Here is a 16,633-nt window from a genome sequence, read left to right on the forward strand (position 1 = left end):
TATAATTGACTTTTTTAAATCCAATTTTCATGGCAATTACAATTACAAAATCAATTGTCTAGACTCAATTACAATTTAATTACATTTACGACAGCTGCAGGTATGTAAAATTACAATTATAATTACACCATAATTGTAATTAATTATCAATTACACAGCTACAATTATAATTTACCCCAACCCTGGTGGCAACCACTGCCTACAAAGCAGAAAAAACTGAAACAAACATAATGTTGGAACATGTATGGGAATTTATACTGCTGGTTGAATGGGAGGACATTCAGATGACTCAATTTTATTGGCTGGTTGATGCTTCATTATCAGCTGGTCCACAGAGAAGTGGTAGACTAGCTGATGGTCCTGTAATGGGCTGTGACCTGGGGCCTCATGTAAAAAGACTTGTGTGGAAAAAGGTGTACGCTTGAATGTATAAATCTGGTACCGGACTGTCCTCTGGTATCACCACTGAGCATATAACAGTGTGTTAATGTTTGCATGTACCTACATTTAAAAATAGACTAAAGCGCTATAAGTGAAGTCCACTTTGTCCTATTTGTGTACATGAGGCCCCAGGTGTTTGAGGACTATCTGTCCATTTTGGCTTTTATTTGATATATTGCTGGACTATCTGTTATTGACCCAATGGCGTGGATAATGCATTTCAAACAATCAGACACGCTGATATAGGGCTGCACTAACACATTCACCATACTGTAATTGATGTTGGCACAGCCTGACCAAGTCAACTCTGAGTAACGGGAAGCTCAGCTCTGAGCTTTCTTGGGGAAGTGGCTCTCATGCTGCTGGACTCAGTCGGTCCAGCTATGGGCTAGAGAATTATATGATAAAAGGGAATCTTGCAGTCATTTTATTTTTGTACAGTGCTTGTATTGAACTTGTTTGAAGTCCTTTATTTTTAAAATTGTGTTTTAGGTTTTTCTGTATATTCTGCCTTCTTTCTTTCATTGCATGTTGAAATGCCCTGAAACTTCTCTGCTTTCTGACCCTGACTGGCCCCTTTAATGCTAAGTACTAGCCATGTTCCTTTTTAAAGCCTTGCATGTATCTTTCTTGCCAGGCCTCTCTAATTTCCCTCCTTTTTTTTTTAACAAATTATCAGCGGTATCGACAGGGATGGAGGCAAAGGAGTGTTTACTGTGTTTATTTCCTACCTAAGCCTCTCTATTTTGTATGACTAAGTTGTGCTGTTTTCCCTCTGTGCCGTCTCCAGCAAAGGCAGAGGTGCGTGTGGACTCACTCATTCCTGGTTTAGATGCTCCGCAATCCCCACGGCATACAGGTCACCCAGAGGGCCTCCTACCTAGCATGCCAGGTTAGAAAATCTGTTCAAAGAATGTTGCAAGAATAGAATATTTTGAATTTTCAGATTTTCAATCTGAAGGCCCACTTTAAGTCTTACCAGACACCTGGAATAGATTTTAGTTCTAAACACACTCACACTCTCAAGGTACGTTCACACTGAATGCAACTGAAGTGACGAGATTACATTTAAAATCAGTGTACCTCCCTTCAAGTGACACGACTTGCGCGATTCCGGCGACCGACCGAGTCGCTCAAAGTTGAAAAATTTGAACTTTTCAAGCGACAACTCACCCGGCCGTAGAGCCGAGGCAGCAGCCCCTCCCTCCCGTTACAGTGAGGCGGCTGCAGCGGGATGGCTGTACACTTCCTCAACTTACCGGGGCAAAAATAAAGCGTTTAACCCATTGAATAAGCCTAAGTTCTGAGTGAACTCATCCTTTAGTAACTCAGTAAGTTGATCATTTAAACCGTAAAAGCCGCGCTGTCTATGACAAATGCTGTAAACATATGGCTGAAGAAGAAGTGATCAGCCCTCTCGATGCAGCAGCCCTTTCTCTCCCCTGTCACCTGCTCCATAGACACACTGGTCATCGCGTCACTGGAGCAATGAAGTGATGGAGCGACCAAAAAGCGCCAATCTGCTCAAGCGACTCTTCACGGGCAATTGAAGCGACTGCAATCGCTTCAGCCACGTTGGGTGTGAACACACCTACAGGCTTTCACACCGAACGCTACCTCATCGACCTTGGCGACTAGATTACATTTAAGATCAATGTAAATGACGCGACATGAAGCGACTTCCCTTCAAGTGACACGACTTGCAGGATTTTGTTGCTGGAAATCGCTCAAAGTAGAAAATGTTGTACTTTTCAAGCCACTTTGAGTGACACTGTGTCGTGACATCCAATTGGCAATGAGTTTCTCTCCACATCACTGTCTGCAGAGCTGTACACAAACTGTACACACAACTTACTGGAGCCTCATCCTTTAGTTACTCCGTAAGTTGAGCATTTAAACCCTAAGTACAAGTGGCGCTTTCTATAAGTGCTGTAAACATGCGGCCGTAGAAGAAGTGTGCTGCCTGCTGCTCTGCAGACACATACTACTGCCCAGTTGTCAAGTCACTGGAGCGATGAAATGAGCAAAAAGCCCGACTATGTTCAAGCAACTCATCAAGGACGATTTGTCGCTGAAGTCGCCTTCAGTGTGAACGCACCTTTATGATTGCGCAGACTTAATATTTCACCATTTATAATATATTTAGACTAGAACTACTATTTTAGTTGTTGTGAACCTACTCAAGGAATGTGTTGAAAAACACAACTAAAAGGACAGAGTGGAGTAGCTTGTTCTGTTACTGTAAAAACTGAACAGACATGTTGTGTGACTAAGTCAAATGTCAGGCTTTTATAAAACAGCTTTTTTCTTTTCCTCTACATTCTCAAAACAACTGTTTTTGCACTGTTTTGAGAAAGCTTCAGGTCACCACAAAGAAGGCCAGAGCTAGACCCCCATATAAACCTAAATATATTGACCCAGATCATTCTAACCACTGAACTAACCTACTAACAAAACCCCTCTTCCTCTGCTCCTATCACTAATGGTGTTGCTTTGACCTCTTGTGCCTGTGGCTTTTCTTTGCACGGTCTTAGATTCTCTCATTGAGGACGATTCTCTGCTGGGTTGTGATCTGTTGTGTCGCACCTCTCATGGAAACCAGTCTGTCTGTGCTCTCCCTTCCAACTGCTCCTCTGCTCCTCTTGTCACTCGGTCCTGTCTGGAGGAACCGCAGCCCAGTAACACTGCTTCTGGTAAGACTTCCTCCTCTGCAGCTCTGCGACAAATAACTCAAAGATGACCAGGGGCTTGAAATAAAAAACCTGAGTCAAATAGATGAAACAAAAACCACACTGGTCAATAAAACGTCAGAGACTAAGTAGCGTAACTACCTTAGTTCCATGATACAGGAAACAATTCAGAGAACAAAATGAAATGACAGACTATAATGATTTGACCGGTGTGCCTTTGCCCTGCTCTGCTCCTCTTACATGGGTTTCTGTGGCTGAAGTATCTTCTTTCTGCTTTCATCAATGCTTCACTTCTTTCTACACCACAGACTCTGCCTTCCTCATGTCATGTGGGCAGAAGGGCAATGACGTGGAGTTTGACCCCATTCCTGTGCTCATCTCCAAAAACTCTAGTCAAGGTAAGGCTAATGGAGAGATGAGCGCCAACATGTCACGACAAATCAGTGAATTAGCTCCTTGTTCACTCGCTTTAACTCACGCCTCTGATTCCCCATGTGGGACATCTTGTATAAATGTCACATTAGTGCATTTAATCCCTTTAAGTTTTCCCATTAGACATGTTTTCCTGCTTTGTTTGCCCTATAATTATATTACAAGTGCTGGGATGGCATTCCTGCTCTCTTCCCTTGTAATGATGCAGCTGTAATACAATGAACCCAGCTTACTTTCTGCTTATTTGTTCTTCTTTCCCCATTCATGCATCCCTCTGCCACCATTGGTCTCCTCACCTCACTTACATCTTCCACCCATCTCCCTTTTGAAATTACTTATTTCTTTGCTTGTCTTTCATCCATGATCTCCCTCGACTCCTCCATGTCCATCTTCTCTCTGTCTCTTTCTTTCTGCCACGTTCCAGGCGGTCACTCACGCAGCAACAGTGGCAGCTCAGAATCCAGCATCCCCAACTTGGCCCGCTCCCTTCTGCTGGTGGATCAGCTCATCGACCTCTAGAGGGGGCGGAGGTCGAAGGGGCAGTGTGCAATCCAAACACAGATGGGAGAAGGGACGATTACAAGCAGATGCACTTAATGCAGCACCTTAAGAAATGAGAGAAGCCAGCTTTGATTGGTTCAGGGAAAGTTGCCCGTCCCCATAATAATGTGCCTACCTGGCATCAACAACCATCTCTGGCTGTCTGATAAGCTGGTTTTTGTGTCTCTCTGCTGGCTGTTGACATTCCCACGCTGGTAAAAATACACCTGAGCATATCATCTGCTCCTGTCCTGGCTTCACCACGATCCGCCTCATGCTTTTGCCATATTTGCTTCAGTGTCCCCATTGAATGCATGTTCATGGTGTTCACCCTCATTGTTGTACAGGCTTCCAAACTACGACTGAACCAGCCCCCGTTCAGCTTGTTCAGAGCTAAAAATGCTCCAAAGTCTTCAGAGCTGTTTGATGGACTTTATGGTGACGTGCAGCTTCAGCTGATTGAACGAGTTCTTGGATCGATCAAGAAAATATACATTGGCAGTTTTCAACACTCTTTAGACTCAGTGGTCAGATTGGCACAACTTTATTTATGGTTTCTACAGTTTTGTTTCTAGTGTAGATGAGCAAAGGAACAAACTAGCTTCTGCATGTATTGTATGTGTTAACTCTCTCTGAATCCTAATAGGGTGTTTGACAAGTACTTGGTAATTCTCACTCAGAGGTCAGTATTAATATGGCTGATTTATTTGAACTAGAACAGGATTGTGAGCTACGCAAAGCAGACACAAAACATGTATAAGAGTTAGTGTCCTTAACCAATGACAATGCAGAGAAAAAAAACAAAATAGGAGCAGATCTTTAGCAGCATTTTCCTGTCAAACAGATGAGTGTATGATCAAGCTATTATCAAGTGATCTGGTGCTGGAACAAGCCTGAGATTAGGAATGACCACCGAATATCTCCTGTGTCTTCTCTGCCCACTGCAGTTCACTATATCATTACAGTCAGTTATGTACGGTATTAATTGGAGAGATTAGATCAAAACAGTCAATATATGTACATAAAGCTTGTTTAATGTCACTCACTGTATGCCTGTGTACTCGTTTTAATTAAGTAGCAGGAGTTTTGTGTTTTTGTCGTTTTGTGCATCTACATTCTGAGGACTTAACAACTGAGTTGTGCTCATACTATATAAACTGTCATTTACTTGTTATTTACTGCACATTGTTCTCCGAAGACATCGGGGAAACTTTTAACCTCGTCATCCACATCATAATATGATAGTTGTTAATAGTAAGGGCAACTGGATTTACTTTTTAAACCTCATGTTTCTTTACATGATATTTGTTGAACAGACTCACATTGTAGCAGAAACTGTAGGTGAAACCTTTTGATTGCCTCCTAGTGGCTGCTTGTGATGTAGTTGAGCTGTTTAACTCTTATCATGAAGGACAGTGATCAGAGATCTTCATTACGGCATATCAAAAACTGAAGAATTCCACATTTTCCCTTGGCTCCTGATTTTCCTGATGTTTTGGTTTAATTGGTCTTTTGGCGCTTGTCATAAATAAGGGTTATTGTTGAGAATAGTTTCTCACTTTCAGCATATTATTTGGGCAATCAGTGTTTTCTTCATCATACATAAACAGACAATAACACTTGAGACAATATTTAATAAGGCAATAATAGTAATATTTTATTGATCACTGTAGGGAGGTTTTTTTGTCTGTATTTTACCAATTTTCCTCGAGGGCTAGCAGTGGGCTGCCACTTTGGAGGTGCTCGGGAACCGTTAAGGGTCAGAGACCTAAAGAAGTGGTGGTGGTCGTATGATTGTGAATTATGAAATGTACAGTTTTTGAGTCCCATTTTTCATAAATTACCATTACAATTACTTATTATGTTTGTCTTTCTACATAGGTCACATCTTTTTTTTTTTTTTTTTTTTTTTTTTTTTAACTTTAATGCTACTTTTAAAGCTCATACTGTTACTTCCACTTCACTGTACATCTTTGCTTTGGGCAGTTTTTCCCTGTTTCATTCAACTTGTTTGACATAGAAAAATGATTTCCCACCAATTATCTTCCCCTCTTTACTGTTCAATCAAACTTTTTTTCATTCTTGGCTAATCTATGCAAACCAATAACCCTGTGTCATGCTCTAAGCAGACACGTGTTAGCTGGAGATTGAACTTGTGTGTGACGACAGTGTTGTATTAAAAATGTGCCGGTTGGGTGTAACAGGTGGTGCAGTCACTTTTCCTTGATAATAATTTGTTGGACGTGAGTCGGCTGTAGATGTCGTGGACTGCACTTCTATTTTTATGAATGAATCAAGGTTTGAAGAACAGACGTACAATCAAATGTAAATAAAACTCAATGTGAATGTGCCGACTTCGCTTTGAGTCGTTCTTTGCACTTTGTTGATTAACTTCAACTGTGTAAGTTGTAAACTTTTGTTGTTTGCGATTACACATGCTATGGCAGTGTGTAAAATAAGCAGAATGTTGTGCTTTATTGCTGGTTTTAATGAGGAAAGTAAGGAAGGAAATAAAATAAAGGCATTTGCCTTTGAAGTACTTTTCATTCACACTTTCCCTGAGAGCTGCCAGCTAACAACTGCTGTCTACAGTGCTCAGGTAAGACTCGTCTATATCTGCCAAACTCTGCCCGATGGTGATTCTTCTCACTTGCGTCAACAGAGTTTCCCTTGTTTCCAAAGACCTCACTGACATCCTCCGCCTCATCTCAGTAATTTAAAAAAAAGTGGCTGCTGCTCCTTTTCTGCCCTGCTCACTAACTTAACTAACTAAACTATTTTGTGGAAACAAGGTTTTTTTGTGTGTGTGGTGTGATGTAACTAGTACCGTTAGTCCTGCCTGTCTTGTGTTGCTTGTAGATAATGTGTCTTGTAATGTGTGCAGGCTCCTCATTGTTAAATCAATCACACTAGTCAGAGGGTGACGGGTTGTTCCTGTCAGAGATGCAAGTCTTGAAAATATAGTGAAAAGTCTGTTTGGTAACGCTTGAAGTTTTATACATAAGGCTGACATTACGCTGTCATTAGCATAAATCAGGTGTCACGAAGGCTGTCATTAAGTGTCGTTCGCTATGACACCTTTGTAGCTATGTGGGCTTTTTTTTGGGTTAGTTCATGTGTCAAGCTCATGGCCCGGGGGCCAAATCCGGCCCTTTGGAGCATCCAATTCGGCCCGCAGGAAAAAATAAAAATGACAGAAAAAACAATAATCACTGTGTAAATGAAACTCAACAATATCTTCAGGGGCTCACAGTTTTTCCGCTGCTTGGATATGGTCAAATTCTTTAACATTTTGTATTCCATGTCTATGTAGAAGTTCAAACTAGGGAACAATAATGTTGAAATTACTTTTCATGCATAAAATATGTGGCTCACTTGAGATCAAACTGCTCCGTATTTGGCCCCTGAACTAAAATGAGTTTGACACCCCTGGGATAGATGGAGGGATCTTTGTGGCCATACCAGCCTGTCATTACCCGATCTCATTAGATCTCAGAAGCTAAGCAGGTCTGGGCCTGGGTTCCTCAGGGCTCTGTGCTAGGTCCAATCCTCTTCTGTATCTATATGATCCCCCTTGGTAATGTTATGAGAAAATACTCTGTTAACTTCCACTGCTATGCTGATGATACCCAACTGTATGTATCAATGAAGTCAGGTGAGACAAATCAGCTATCTAAACTTGAGGCCTGTCTAAAGGACATTAGGGCCTGGATGGACCAAAATTTTCTTCTTCTCAACTCAGACAAGACTGAGGTCATTGTACTGGGCCCGCGACACCTTAGAGAAACCTATGCTAGCCTAACTGCCCTAGATGGCATTACTCTGGCACAAAGCACAACTGTTAGAAACCTTGGGGTTCTATTTGATCAGGACTTATCCTTCAACTCTCACATAAAACAAACTTCAAGAACTGCCTTCTTTCATCTCCGTAACATTGCTAAAATCAGATCTATCCTGTCTCAGGGCGACGCCGAAAAACTAGTCCATGCTTTTGTTACCTCTAGACTGGATTATTGTAATTCTCTTTTAGCAGGCTGCCCGAGCAAGTCGCTTAAGACACTTCAGCTGGTTCAAAATGCTGCAGCACGTGTACTGACTAAAACTAGGAGAAGAGATCACATTACTCCTGTATTAGCCTCTCTGCATTGGCTTCCCATAAAATATAGAATAGAATTCAAGATTCTTCTTCTCACTTATAAAGCCCTAAATGGACAGGCACCAGTCTATCTCAAGGAGCTTGTAGTGCCATACAATCCCCCCAGAACACTACGCTCTCAAAATGCTGGACTACTCGTTGTTCCATTCATCTCTAAAAGTAGTATAGGAGGAAGAGCTTTCAGTTATCAGGCCCCACTTCTCTGGAACCATCTACCAACCACGGTTCGGGGGGCAGACACCCTCTCTAACTTTAAGGTTAGGCTCAAAACATTCCTCTTTGATAAAGCTTTTAGTTAGGAACCAGCTCATAGCTCATAATTAAGATGCAATAGGCATAGACTGCCGGGGGGGGGGGTCTGGCATGCTCGGTTGGAGAGAGGTTGGAGAGGGCGTTAAGAGAGAGGTCATTTAGGTTAGAGAGGGACCGGAGAGGGTCCCATTCCTCTTTCAAACACTCCCTCTATGTCTGCTTACTCCCTTGTGTGTTTGCTCCTGTACTCCTTCTGGCTTTTGTCTTGCAGGTCCGTGGGATCCTCAGTGTGGAGTTACAGAGACTCAGCGGCTCTGTCTCCACCCTTTCCTCTGCACACACCCAACACAGCATAACGTGGATGGCTGTTCATCATAGGAATGGGATCCACACAAGGTTCCTGCTGCTTAACAGAAGGTTTTCCTTGCCGCCATGATGAATTCATGTTGGGTGTGGGATACATATGTATGTGTATATACGTATATATGCATATGTGTGTATCCATAAAATGAAGAGTCCGTCCTTAAGACTGCTCTACTGTAAAGTGCCTTGAGATACCATTGGTTATGATTTGGCGCTATACAAATAAAGATTGATTGATTGATTGATTGATAGTTGGATTTGAGACCACTGAGAATTTTAGGTGTCTGTCATTGTGTCCTTGGGAAAGACACTTCACCCACATTACCTGGTATAAATGAAGTGTGAATGTTGGTGGTGGTCAGAGGGGCTGTTTGCGCACAGTTTCCCCAGGGCAACTGTGGCTAGAATAATAGCTTACCACCACTAAGTGTGGAGTGAAAGAATGATGCCATAATTCTGTAAAGTGCTTTGAGTATCTATAATAAAGTGCTTTATGAAATCCAATGCATCATAATTATTATTACCTAGTGGGGTTAGGTAGGGTTAAGGTTAGGGGTTAGGGTAAAGAATGACAGCCTTCATGACACCTTATTCATGCTAATGACAGGTGTCATGTCATGATAATGACAGTGTAATGTCAGCCTTTATGTATAAAACTTTAAGTTAAGTATTACAGTCTGTTTTAATGATTCTGTTTCCTAACTTTTTGCTCACTTCTCTTACGTCCTCCTATATCTTTCCTTTTTTTTAATTTTTTTGACACAGATCAGCAAGGGGAGAGTAATGGATACACAATGCTTGAGGATGGACAAGACACTGAAGCTGGCAAAGGAAAACCAGCAAAACCCGATGACTGTGTGCACTCCAGCGATGAAGACGAGAAGGAAGATTCATTAGAAGAGCAGCATGAAGGAGCACCTATAGAGAGTCAGGTGGTGGTCCATGACTGCAGTGGCTCTGAACCTCTGCTTGTTGACTCTGAGGATGAAGAGGTTTACAGGCCGCAGTTAGCAGATCATTCATCAATGGCCTTCAGTGCAGTTACCACCCAAACCTCCAGTAATGTCCACCCAGCAGCTGCTCAGAATCACTCCCTGCTCAGCCACAGCCCAGAGGACAGTCCAGCTGCTGTACACATCTTCTCTGAAGCACCATTTCTACATGTTCAAGGAGACACAGCTGACGTCTTCGCCAACGCTCCGTTTCCTCGTGCTCTAGTCTCTGCTGAGGAGCAGCTCGATGTTTTCTCTCAGGCTCCCTTTGGTAAAAGAAAGGAAAGTTCCCGAGCACAACTCAAGACCTCACGCAGCCACACTTCAGGAATGCATGCTGCCACCTCTGACCAAGGAGTGTTGGGACAAGTGGCACAGCAGCCTTTCCGCCCTCAAGCTCTGGCCAAATATTCCCGACACTTCGAGGGCGCTGCGTCCCAGCAGCCGGTAGCAGCTCACAGAGTGGTGTCCAACGTGAGCAGACAGGCCGCTGTGGCATCTGTCCCCGTCGGACCGCTCCACTCATGGACCTCTGAAGTGAGCGGCGTGGACCCATTTGTCTCGGCACCTTTTCACCTCAAGGCGCCTCAAGAAAAGCCCTGAAGAGCATCATGAGGTCATCAGCGCAGAGGGGAATGTGAAGCACTGAACTATGCACACTGACTGAGACAGGCACACTGCATGCTGCAGGCCAGCATGGACCACAATCTTAGCTGGCTCTGATTAAACCTGATCATGCAATGACACAAATCCCACATATCCAGTCACTCTCTTATTCTTCTATCTGCTGTCATTAAACATGTATCCACACAGTGACAGTATGTTGGTGTTCGGCCTACGTCACTTATGTTTTTGCTTGTTCCCTGTATGTGTGCGTTTAATCACACCACCTCAAAGTTCACGGAGAAGAAAAATTAGCTTGAATCACAGGGTCATCATAACCTAACACACGTGGATGAGTGAGTCACTCCTAATACAGCCTTAAGTCCACAGTTTGGGCCTTTTTGTGTTCTGGTTGGGAAATTAGCCCCACTGGTAGATACAGGTAAAAGTTGCATAGATGTTACAGGGTTAATGCAAATCCATACATTTTGGTGTTTTGAATATTGTTCCTTATTTTCATCTGTCCTGTGATCTATTATTTGTCCTATTGAAATCAATTGACAGGGTTTGTCCTGTTTGCCTCTAATGTATTGATCAGGCAGAGAAAATGTATTGTTCTGATTAGTATGTTGTACGAATGTATGCGTAACATGTCTTTACGGGGTGATGTCGTTTGAGGCCTTATACTTTTCTTGTATTTTTGTCAATAACTTAAAGCATGATTGTATTTTCCTTTTTTTTTTTCTTTCTTTTATTACATTTGCCATTTGTGCCCTTCAGATTTGCTCCATTTAAGTGATTTTATTGCACTGGTGTTCTACACCAAATACTGTACTTTTCCAGAGCTTCTTTTACTGTCTGTGGTACAAAACACCAGATTTTATTCCAACACAACACTGCATATCTATTGTAGACTCTGATATGTAACAGATTTTGAAACACATGGACGGACATCCTGTGTTAGTCCAGTCTTTTGGGTAACTACTGGTCAGTGATAATGCATCAAGAATCCTGGTGTGAGATCCTGAATTGTCTTAATCATAGTTCTATCATTTCTGTCATTTTAGAATATTTTTTTATCATCCCTCAGGTCTCGTGCATCTCCTTCTGGTCTCCATCATGGCACTTTGAAGAATAATGGATCCTGCCTGCTCCCACCTAAAATTTAAACTATGCCTTTGCGTTGCAATGCAAAAACAAAACAAAAAAACAAGGTTTCCTGTGCAATTGTTTTGTAAAATGTCACCTGATTAAAAGACGTTGCACACAGTCACTGACACAAAGTGTACGTCCTCGATGAATGTTTGAAACTGTTGATTCTGACTGGAGTTGTGTAGGAAACGTTTTGCGGCGAGAGCTGATGATGCTGTTGGAGAGAAAAGCTTTCAAAATAATGATCATGCTGCACAGCCTGCCTTTGAAACCTATGCTGTAAGTCATGAAAAAAATTAAATGAATGTGAATCAAACTTGGTTTTGTTCTCAAACTTGATCTCAGATTTACCATTTAGGTTTTCCTGAGCTTGATTAATAATTAAATACACCTGTGTTGAGGTAAGCTCTACATATCACCAGGGTTGGGGTTAATTGCATTTTTCAATTACAATTACATTTTCAATTGTCCATGTTCAATTATGATTACGATAACTGGCATTTTTTTCTAATTACAAATAGATTACAATTATTTTTCTCCTGAAAGTCAATTCCAATTACGTTCTCAACTACTTAAAGTTCCACTACAATTGTACTAACTTTTATTTACATAGCATTGTGATGATTGTATGCGGTTGTTTTTTTGTATGTGTACGATGTCGTTATATCATCTTTACATTTAGATTTTAGTGCATTTATGATCATATCTTATGTTAAAGCCCAAATTTTTTTTGTTGAAATTCCATGGTAATTACAATTACTAAGTAAATTATCTTTGCTCAATTCCAATTAAATTACAATTACAACGATGACAGATTCTTATAATTACAATTACGATTGTAACTGTGCCATAATTGTAATTAATTATCAATTATGCAATTATAACTGCATATCACCAAATACAATAAAATACTTCATACTGTACCCAAGTACTTTTTTCTGGTACTTGTACTTTACGCGAGTATTTTTTTTGCGACTTTTTACTTTCACTCCTTACTTTTTTAAACAAATATCTGTACTTTCTACTCCTTACATTTTTTAAATGAGCTTGTTACTTTTAGGACTTTCAAAGATGACGTCACTAAGTAAAAAGACGCAAACATTTTCAAGTTATTGAAATATGTGAAACTCAAAGCTGCTCTGGGTTGAATTGAGCAATTTGTATTTGTATTTATATGGAGACATTTTATTTACAAATGGTATTATGAGTGCTAAATTATCCAGGTGCTCAAAGGTAAGATTTAACTAGTTTTCCATGTACCAGTATTCTACAAGTTCTTTAAAAAAAATAAAAAAGATGCAGTTTGCTCATTTTTACCTGTGTTACATTTCTTTTACTTTTTTTTTTTTTTTTTATTTAAGTACATTTAGTAGCATGTACTTTTTTACTTTTACTCAAGTAAGAGAGCAACTTCAACACTTTTATCAGTGTAATTGTTTTATTCAAGAATCTATACTTTGAGTAGTGAAGACTAGTACATTTGCCACCTCTGCATATCACCAAACATTCCCAAACTCTCTGACTCAGCTGCCATTACTAGTCAGATCTGGCAAACATCTATAACTAAAGCATGAAAATTAAACACATTTTTGTAACATCTAATTATAAATAAACTGTATCGTGATGAGCTGTTTTCCCTTCATATGAGCAGAGGAAATCCATCACCGTTGCGTTTTACTGAGCTGTCGACAGGGGGCGATAGACACCACTATGGCTCGTGTAAACCACCGCTAAAACGCAGAAGAAGAGCTTTTCATCCACGACGTCCTCAAATGATGCGGTAAGCATCGAAACATAGCCACACACACTCTGTTTATAACACTTTTTACTCGCGTTTACATGATAATATGAAAATACCTTGTGTTTTTCTTTGTTAAAGCTTGTCTTTTTCAGTCTGTTATTGTTTTGAACACGTGTGTGTGTGTGTGCAGTGTGTAATGTTGAATGGTTAATGTGTGTGTGTGTAGGTAACAGTGAAGCCTAACAATGGCTACTCAGAGAGTTCTCCCTCAGAGCAAAGAGTCTCTGCTGCAGAACTACAACAAGAGGCTCAAAGACGACATCAAGTCCATCATGGATAACTTTACAGAGATAATCAAAACCGCAAAGGTGCTGCACACTGCACCATAACACGAAAAACTACTGACACACACTAAATGTCATCCAGCACAAAGGCTATAGATTCAATATGTTCGTTTATATAAATTGCGCCGGATACAACAGTGTCTATAGAAAATGTCAGATTTAGTCAACTAAGTGACATTAAGTGACAAAATGTGTTACATATGTAGTGGACGAAAGTATAACGTATGAGAGTTTATGCATTTTTAAACGGAGTGCTATATTAAGGTTGGTTAGTCCGTTACGTAGTTTAGGGATGTACGTATTAATAGCAAACATAAGTACTGGCCAATGAGGTGCGCTCACGTGACCTAAACTGGCCAATGAGGGGCGCTACGTACGATACGGCTACGTAAGGGTAGCCACTGCCTTTAAAAAAAAAAAAAAAAAAAAAGTCTCAATTATCAACCTGATATGGGACGCTATTACAACTTGTCCCGCCCTCCATGACATAAAAGTAGTTTTGATTGGATACCTTCCAAAAAAGTTGAGTTCTGATTGGATTTCGTCCCAAGTGAACATTTGATGAAAATATCAAAATATTCTGACTTAGTTTTTGTTCACGTTTGTTTTTTTGTTTGTTTAATTAGTCATAGTCTAGTTGTGGTGACTTAAACTATAAAGATAATTTTTAGTGAACAAAACTGTTCCATCCCATTACTGGGACATCCTAATGGTACAATAAATACACTAAAAACAATTTATCTTTTCATCTTTGTCTTTTTATAATTGTCTTTTTCATCTCCTGAGCAGTTAGTATACGGCTGATGCTTTTCTGTTCTCGTCTAGATTGAAGATGAGACGCAGGTATCTCGTGCTACCCAAGCAGAGCAGGACCATTATGAGATGCATGTCAGAGCGGCCAACATTGTAAGTATTCCTGCAAAAACCAGTGCACATTAGGTCAAAAGTGGCGTGTGACACCTTGTTGTTACAGTCTGTGTAAAACCTTATCTTTAGCATGTGTAATATGGACTTGAATTAGTTTGGATTTACTAAGTGTTTTAGATGACTTTTTTTGATCAGAATGTAACCAGCCTCCTCCTCCTCTCTGCCTGTGGCTGTATCAGGTTCGTGCTGGCGAGTCCCTCATGAAGCTGGTGTCTGACCTGAAGCAGTTTCTGATTCTGAACGACTTCCCCTCTGTGAACGACGCCATCAGCCTCCAGAACCAGCAGCTGCGCTCGCTGCAGGACGAGTGCGACAAGAAGCTCACGTCTCTCCGCGATGAGATCGCCGTGGATCTGTATGAGCTAGAGGAAGAATATTACTCCTCCAGGTACAAGTAGGCTCACACCTGTCCCTCCCATTCCACCGTCAGTCAGTCTGTGCCCAGCACCGTGTCCCGTCTCACCTCCGTACTGTTCAGTGCTGAGCCCCAGGGAGGCTTTACATCGACATATAGAACCAATCATCACCAACTTCATTTGTAGTGTCACATTGTGTGTGTGCCTCGACTGGTTTTTTGATGTGTTGTGGTGAAAGCAGTGAGTGGTTCAGTTCTAAAGGTAGAAACCAGCTTAAGTTCATTCTGTCAGCTCGTTCAGATACACTGGACATCAAAGAGCTTTACAGCTTACACACAGGAGCACAAATCAAATACGTGTGTGTGTGTGTGTGTGTGCGCGCGCTACACCAGAGACTCAAGTTTATGCCAAATTATTGACATGGTAATATATTACTGATTTAAAATGTAAAAAAAAAAAAAATGTAATGCATTGATTTGGTATTTAATATATTAATGAACTGTAGACAGGAACAAGAGTAATAGATTTAAGTATACCAGTAATCAGATATTATTTGTCTAGTATTTAAATATATTTATAATGGTGATGGCCTTAATGCTTCATTTAATTGAAATATAAAGCCTTAATACATTTTCTGTGGGAGAATATTGGCGATTACTTGCACTGTAACCCCGGCAACAGTCGCACGTGATGCTGTGTGTTATTAGAATGATTAAGAAATAATAATAATAAAAAAAGAAGAGCGACAATGATGCTGTTTTTGTCTTTCATTCCTGAGTTTGTTTTGAAGTCATGTTAGAAGTGGATTTTACCTTCTTTGCTTTGCTTTTTTCTGTTTTCCTCCATCAGGAACTTCTGATTCCATCTTTTGTTCTAAAGTAAAGACCTGTAGTCATCCTCTTAGTGTGATTTTATGTGTCCATCACTGCTGCCTCCTTCCATCCTTGTGCTTTACGTGCCTGCCTGTATGATCGTGCTTGTTCTGACCTGCCGCTCTCGTCTGCTCCTCTCTCTCTCTCTCTCTGTGCCTCGCTGATTCTTTGCCTCCTGCTGGTTCCCACTGTGCACAGCTACAGTCAGTGGGACACCACTGACCTGCCCCTGTGTGAGGCCTTCAGGAGACGAGACAGCTGGGCCTCCTCCGACAGCAGCTGCAGCTCCACACAGGGGGACCAGGAGTACATGGACGGTGCCATCACACAAGAGGTCAACCCCACCCAGCACCACCTCAATGGACATGGGACCACCTCCGGGGACAAACCATGAGGGAGAAACTCACTGGAACTTGACAATCATGGTCAAACATTTTAGTTTTATAGGGATAAAAGCTGTGGTTCACAAACTAGGAGGAGTCATAAACTTTGGATCTGTAGGCTTAAAAATATACAGTATTATCATAACAGTGGGTAAATTGTGAATGAGAATGATAGGGTGGGGGTTTGTACATCAGAAGCAGTGCCATAAACTGTATTGAGTAATTGTTTTTATATTTCAGAACAGCTGGGTATTAAAACCCAACTTTATTGAACAAAATTGACAAGCTGCTTTAAAAACCTTAGAATAGTGACATTCCTCAGTTAAAATGACTGTTAAATCCCAGAATTGATGCATTTCTTTGTTACATTTTTGTTAGTTTTTAAGTAA

The 16,633-nt window shown here is 41.0% G+C and overlaps 2 protein-coding genes across 12 annotated transcripts in view; both read left to right on the forward strand.

Annotated features, from left to right (window-relative positions):
* aak1a (AP2 associated kinase 1a) overlaps positions 1 to 11,937 on the forward strand; it is a 29,613-nt gene extending 17,676 nt beyond the window's left edge. For 3 of the 8 annotated variants that reach the window (XM_028456807.1, XM_028456810.1, XM_028456808.1), the window contains 4 exons: positions 1,232 to 1,333; positions 2,976 to 3,134; positions 3,440 to 3,529; positions 9,640 to 11,937. In XM_028456807.1, coding sequence (XP_028312608.1) covers positions 1,232 to 1,333; positions 2,976 to 3,134; positions 3,440 to 3,529; positions 9,640 to 10,469 — 1,181 coding nt within the window. In that variant the 3' untranslated portion in view covers positions 10,470 to 11,937. Of the gene's footprint in view, positions 1 to 1,231; positions 1,334 to 2,975; positions 3,135 to 3,439; positions 3,530 to 3,987; positions 5,984 to 9,639 lie in introns of those variants that run through there. The other 5 variants (XM_028456814.1, XM_028456809.1, XM_028456811.1 and 2 more) reach the window with 5 other exon arrangements.
* A 1,398-nt stretch (positions 11,938 to 13,335) lies between these two features.
* med22 (mediator complex subunit 22) lies at positions 13,336 to 16,630 on the forward strand. Of its 4 annotated transcripts, none has more exons than XM_028457591.1 (5): positions 13,336 to 13,401; positions 13,553 to 13,730; positions 14,532 to 14,612; positions 14,813 to 15,021; positions 16,060 to 16,630. In XM_028457591.1, exons 2-5 carry the CDS (start codon positions 13,608 to 13,610, stop codon positions 16,253 to 16,255), a joined length of 609 nt encoding a protein of 202 aa, XP_028313392.1. In that variant the 5' UTR covers positions 13,336 to 13,401; positions 13,553 to 13,607; the 3' UTR covers positions 16,256 to 16,630. The 4 variants fall into 4 exon arrangements, with proteins under 4 accessions (XP_028313392.1, XP_028313391.1, XP_028313394.1 ...); XM_028457590.1 differs by having other exon boundaries at positions 13,339 to 13,401; positions 13,589 to 13,730; XM_028457592.1 differs by having other exon boundaries at positions 13,365 to 13,401; positions 13,501 to 13,730.
* The last annotated feature ends 3 nt before the right edge of the window (positions 16,631 to 16,633 follow it).

This window comes from Gouania willdenowi, chromosome 9, assembly GCF_900634775.1.
Source record: "Gouania willdenowi chromosome 9, fGouWil2.1, whole genome shotgun sequence".
In the NCBI taxonomy this organism is placed as follows: domain Eukaryota; kingdom Metazoa; phylum Chordata; class Actinopteri; order Blenniiformes; family Gobiesocidae; genus Gouania; species Gouania willdenowi.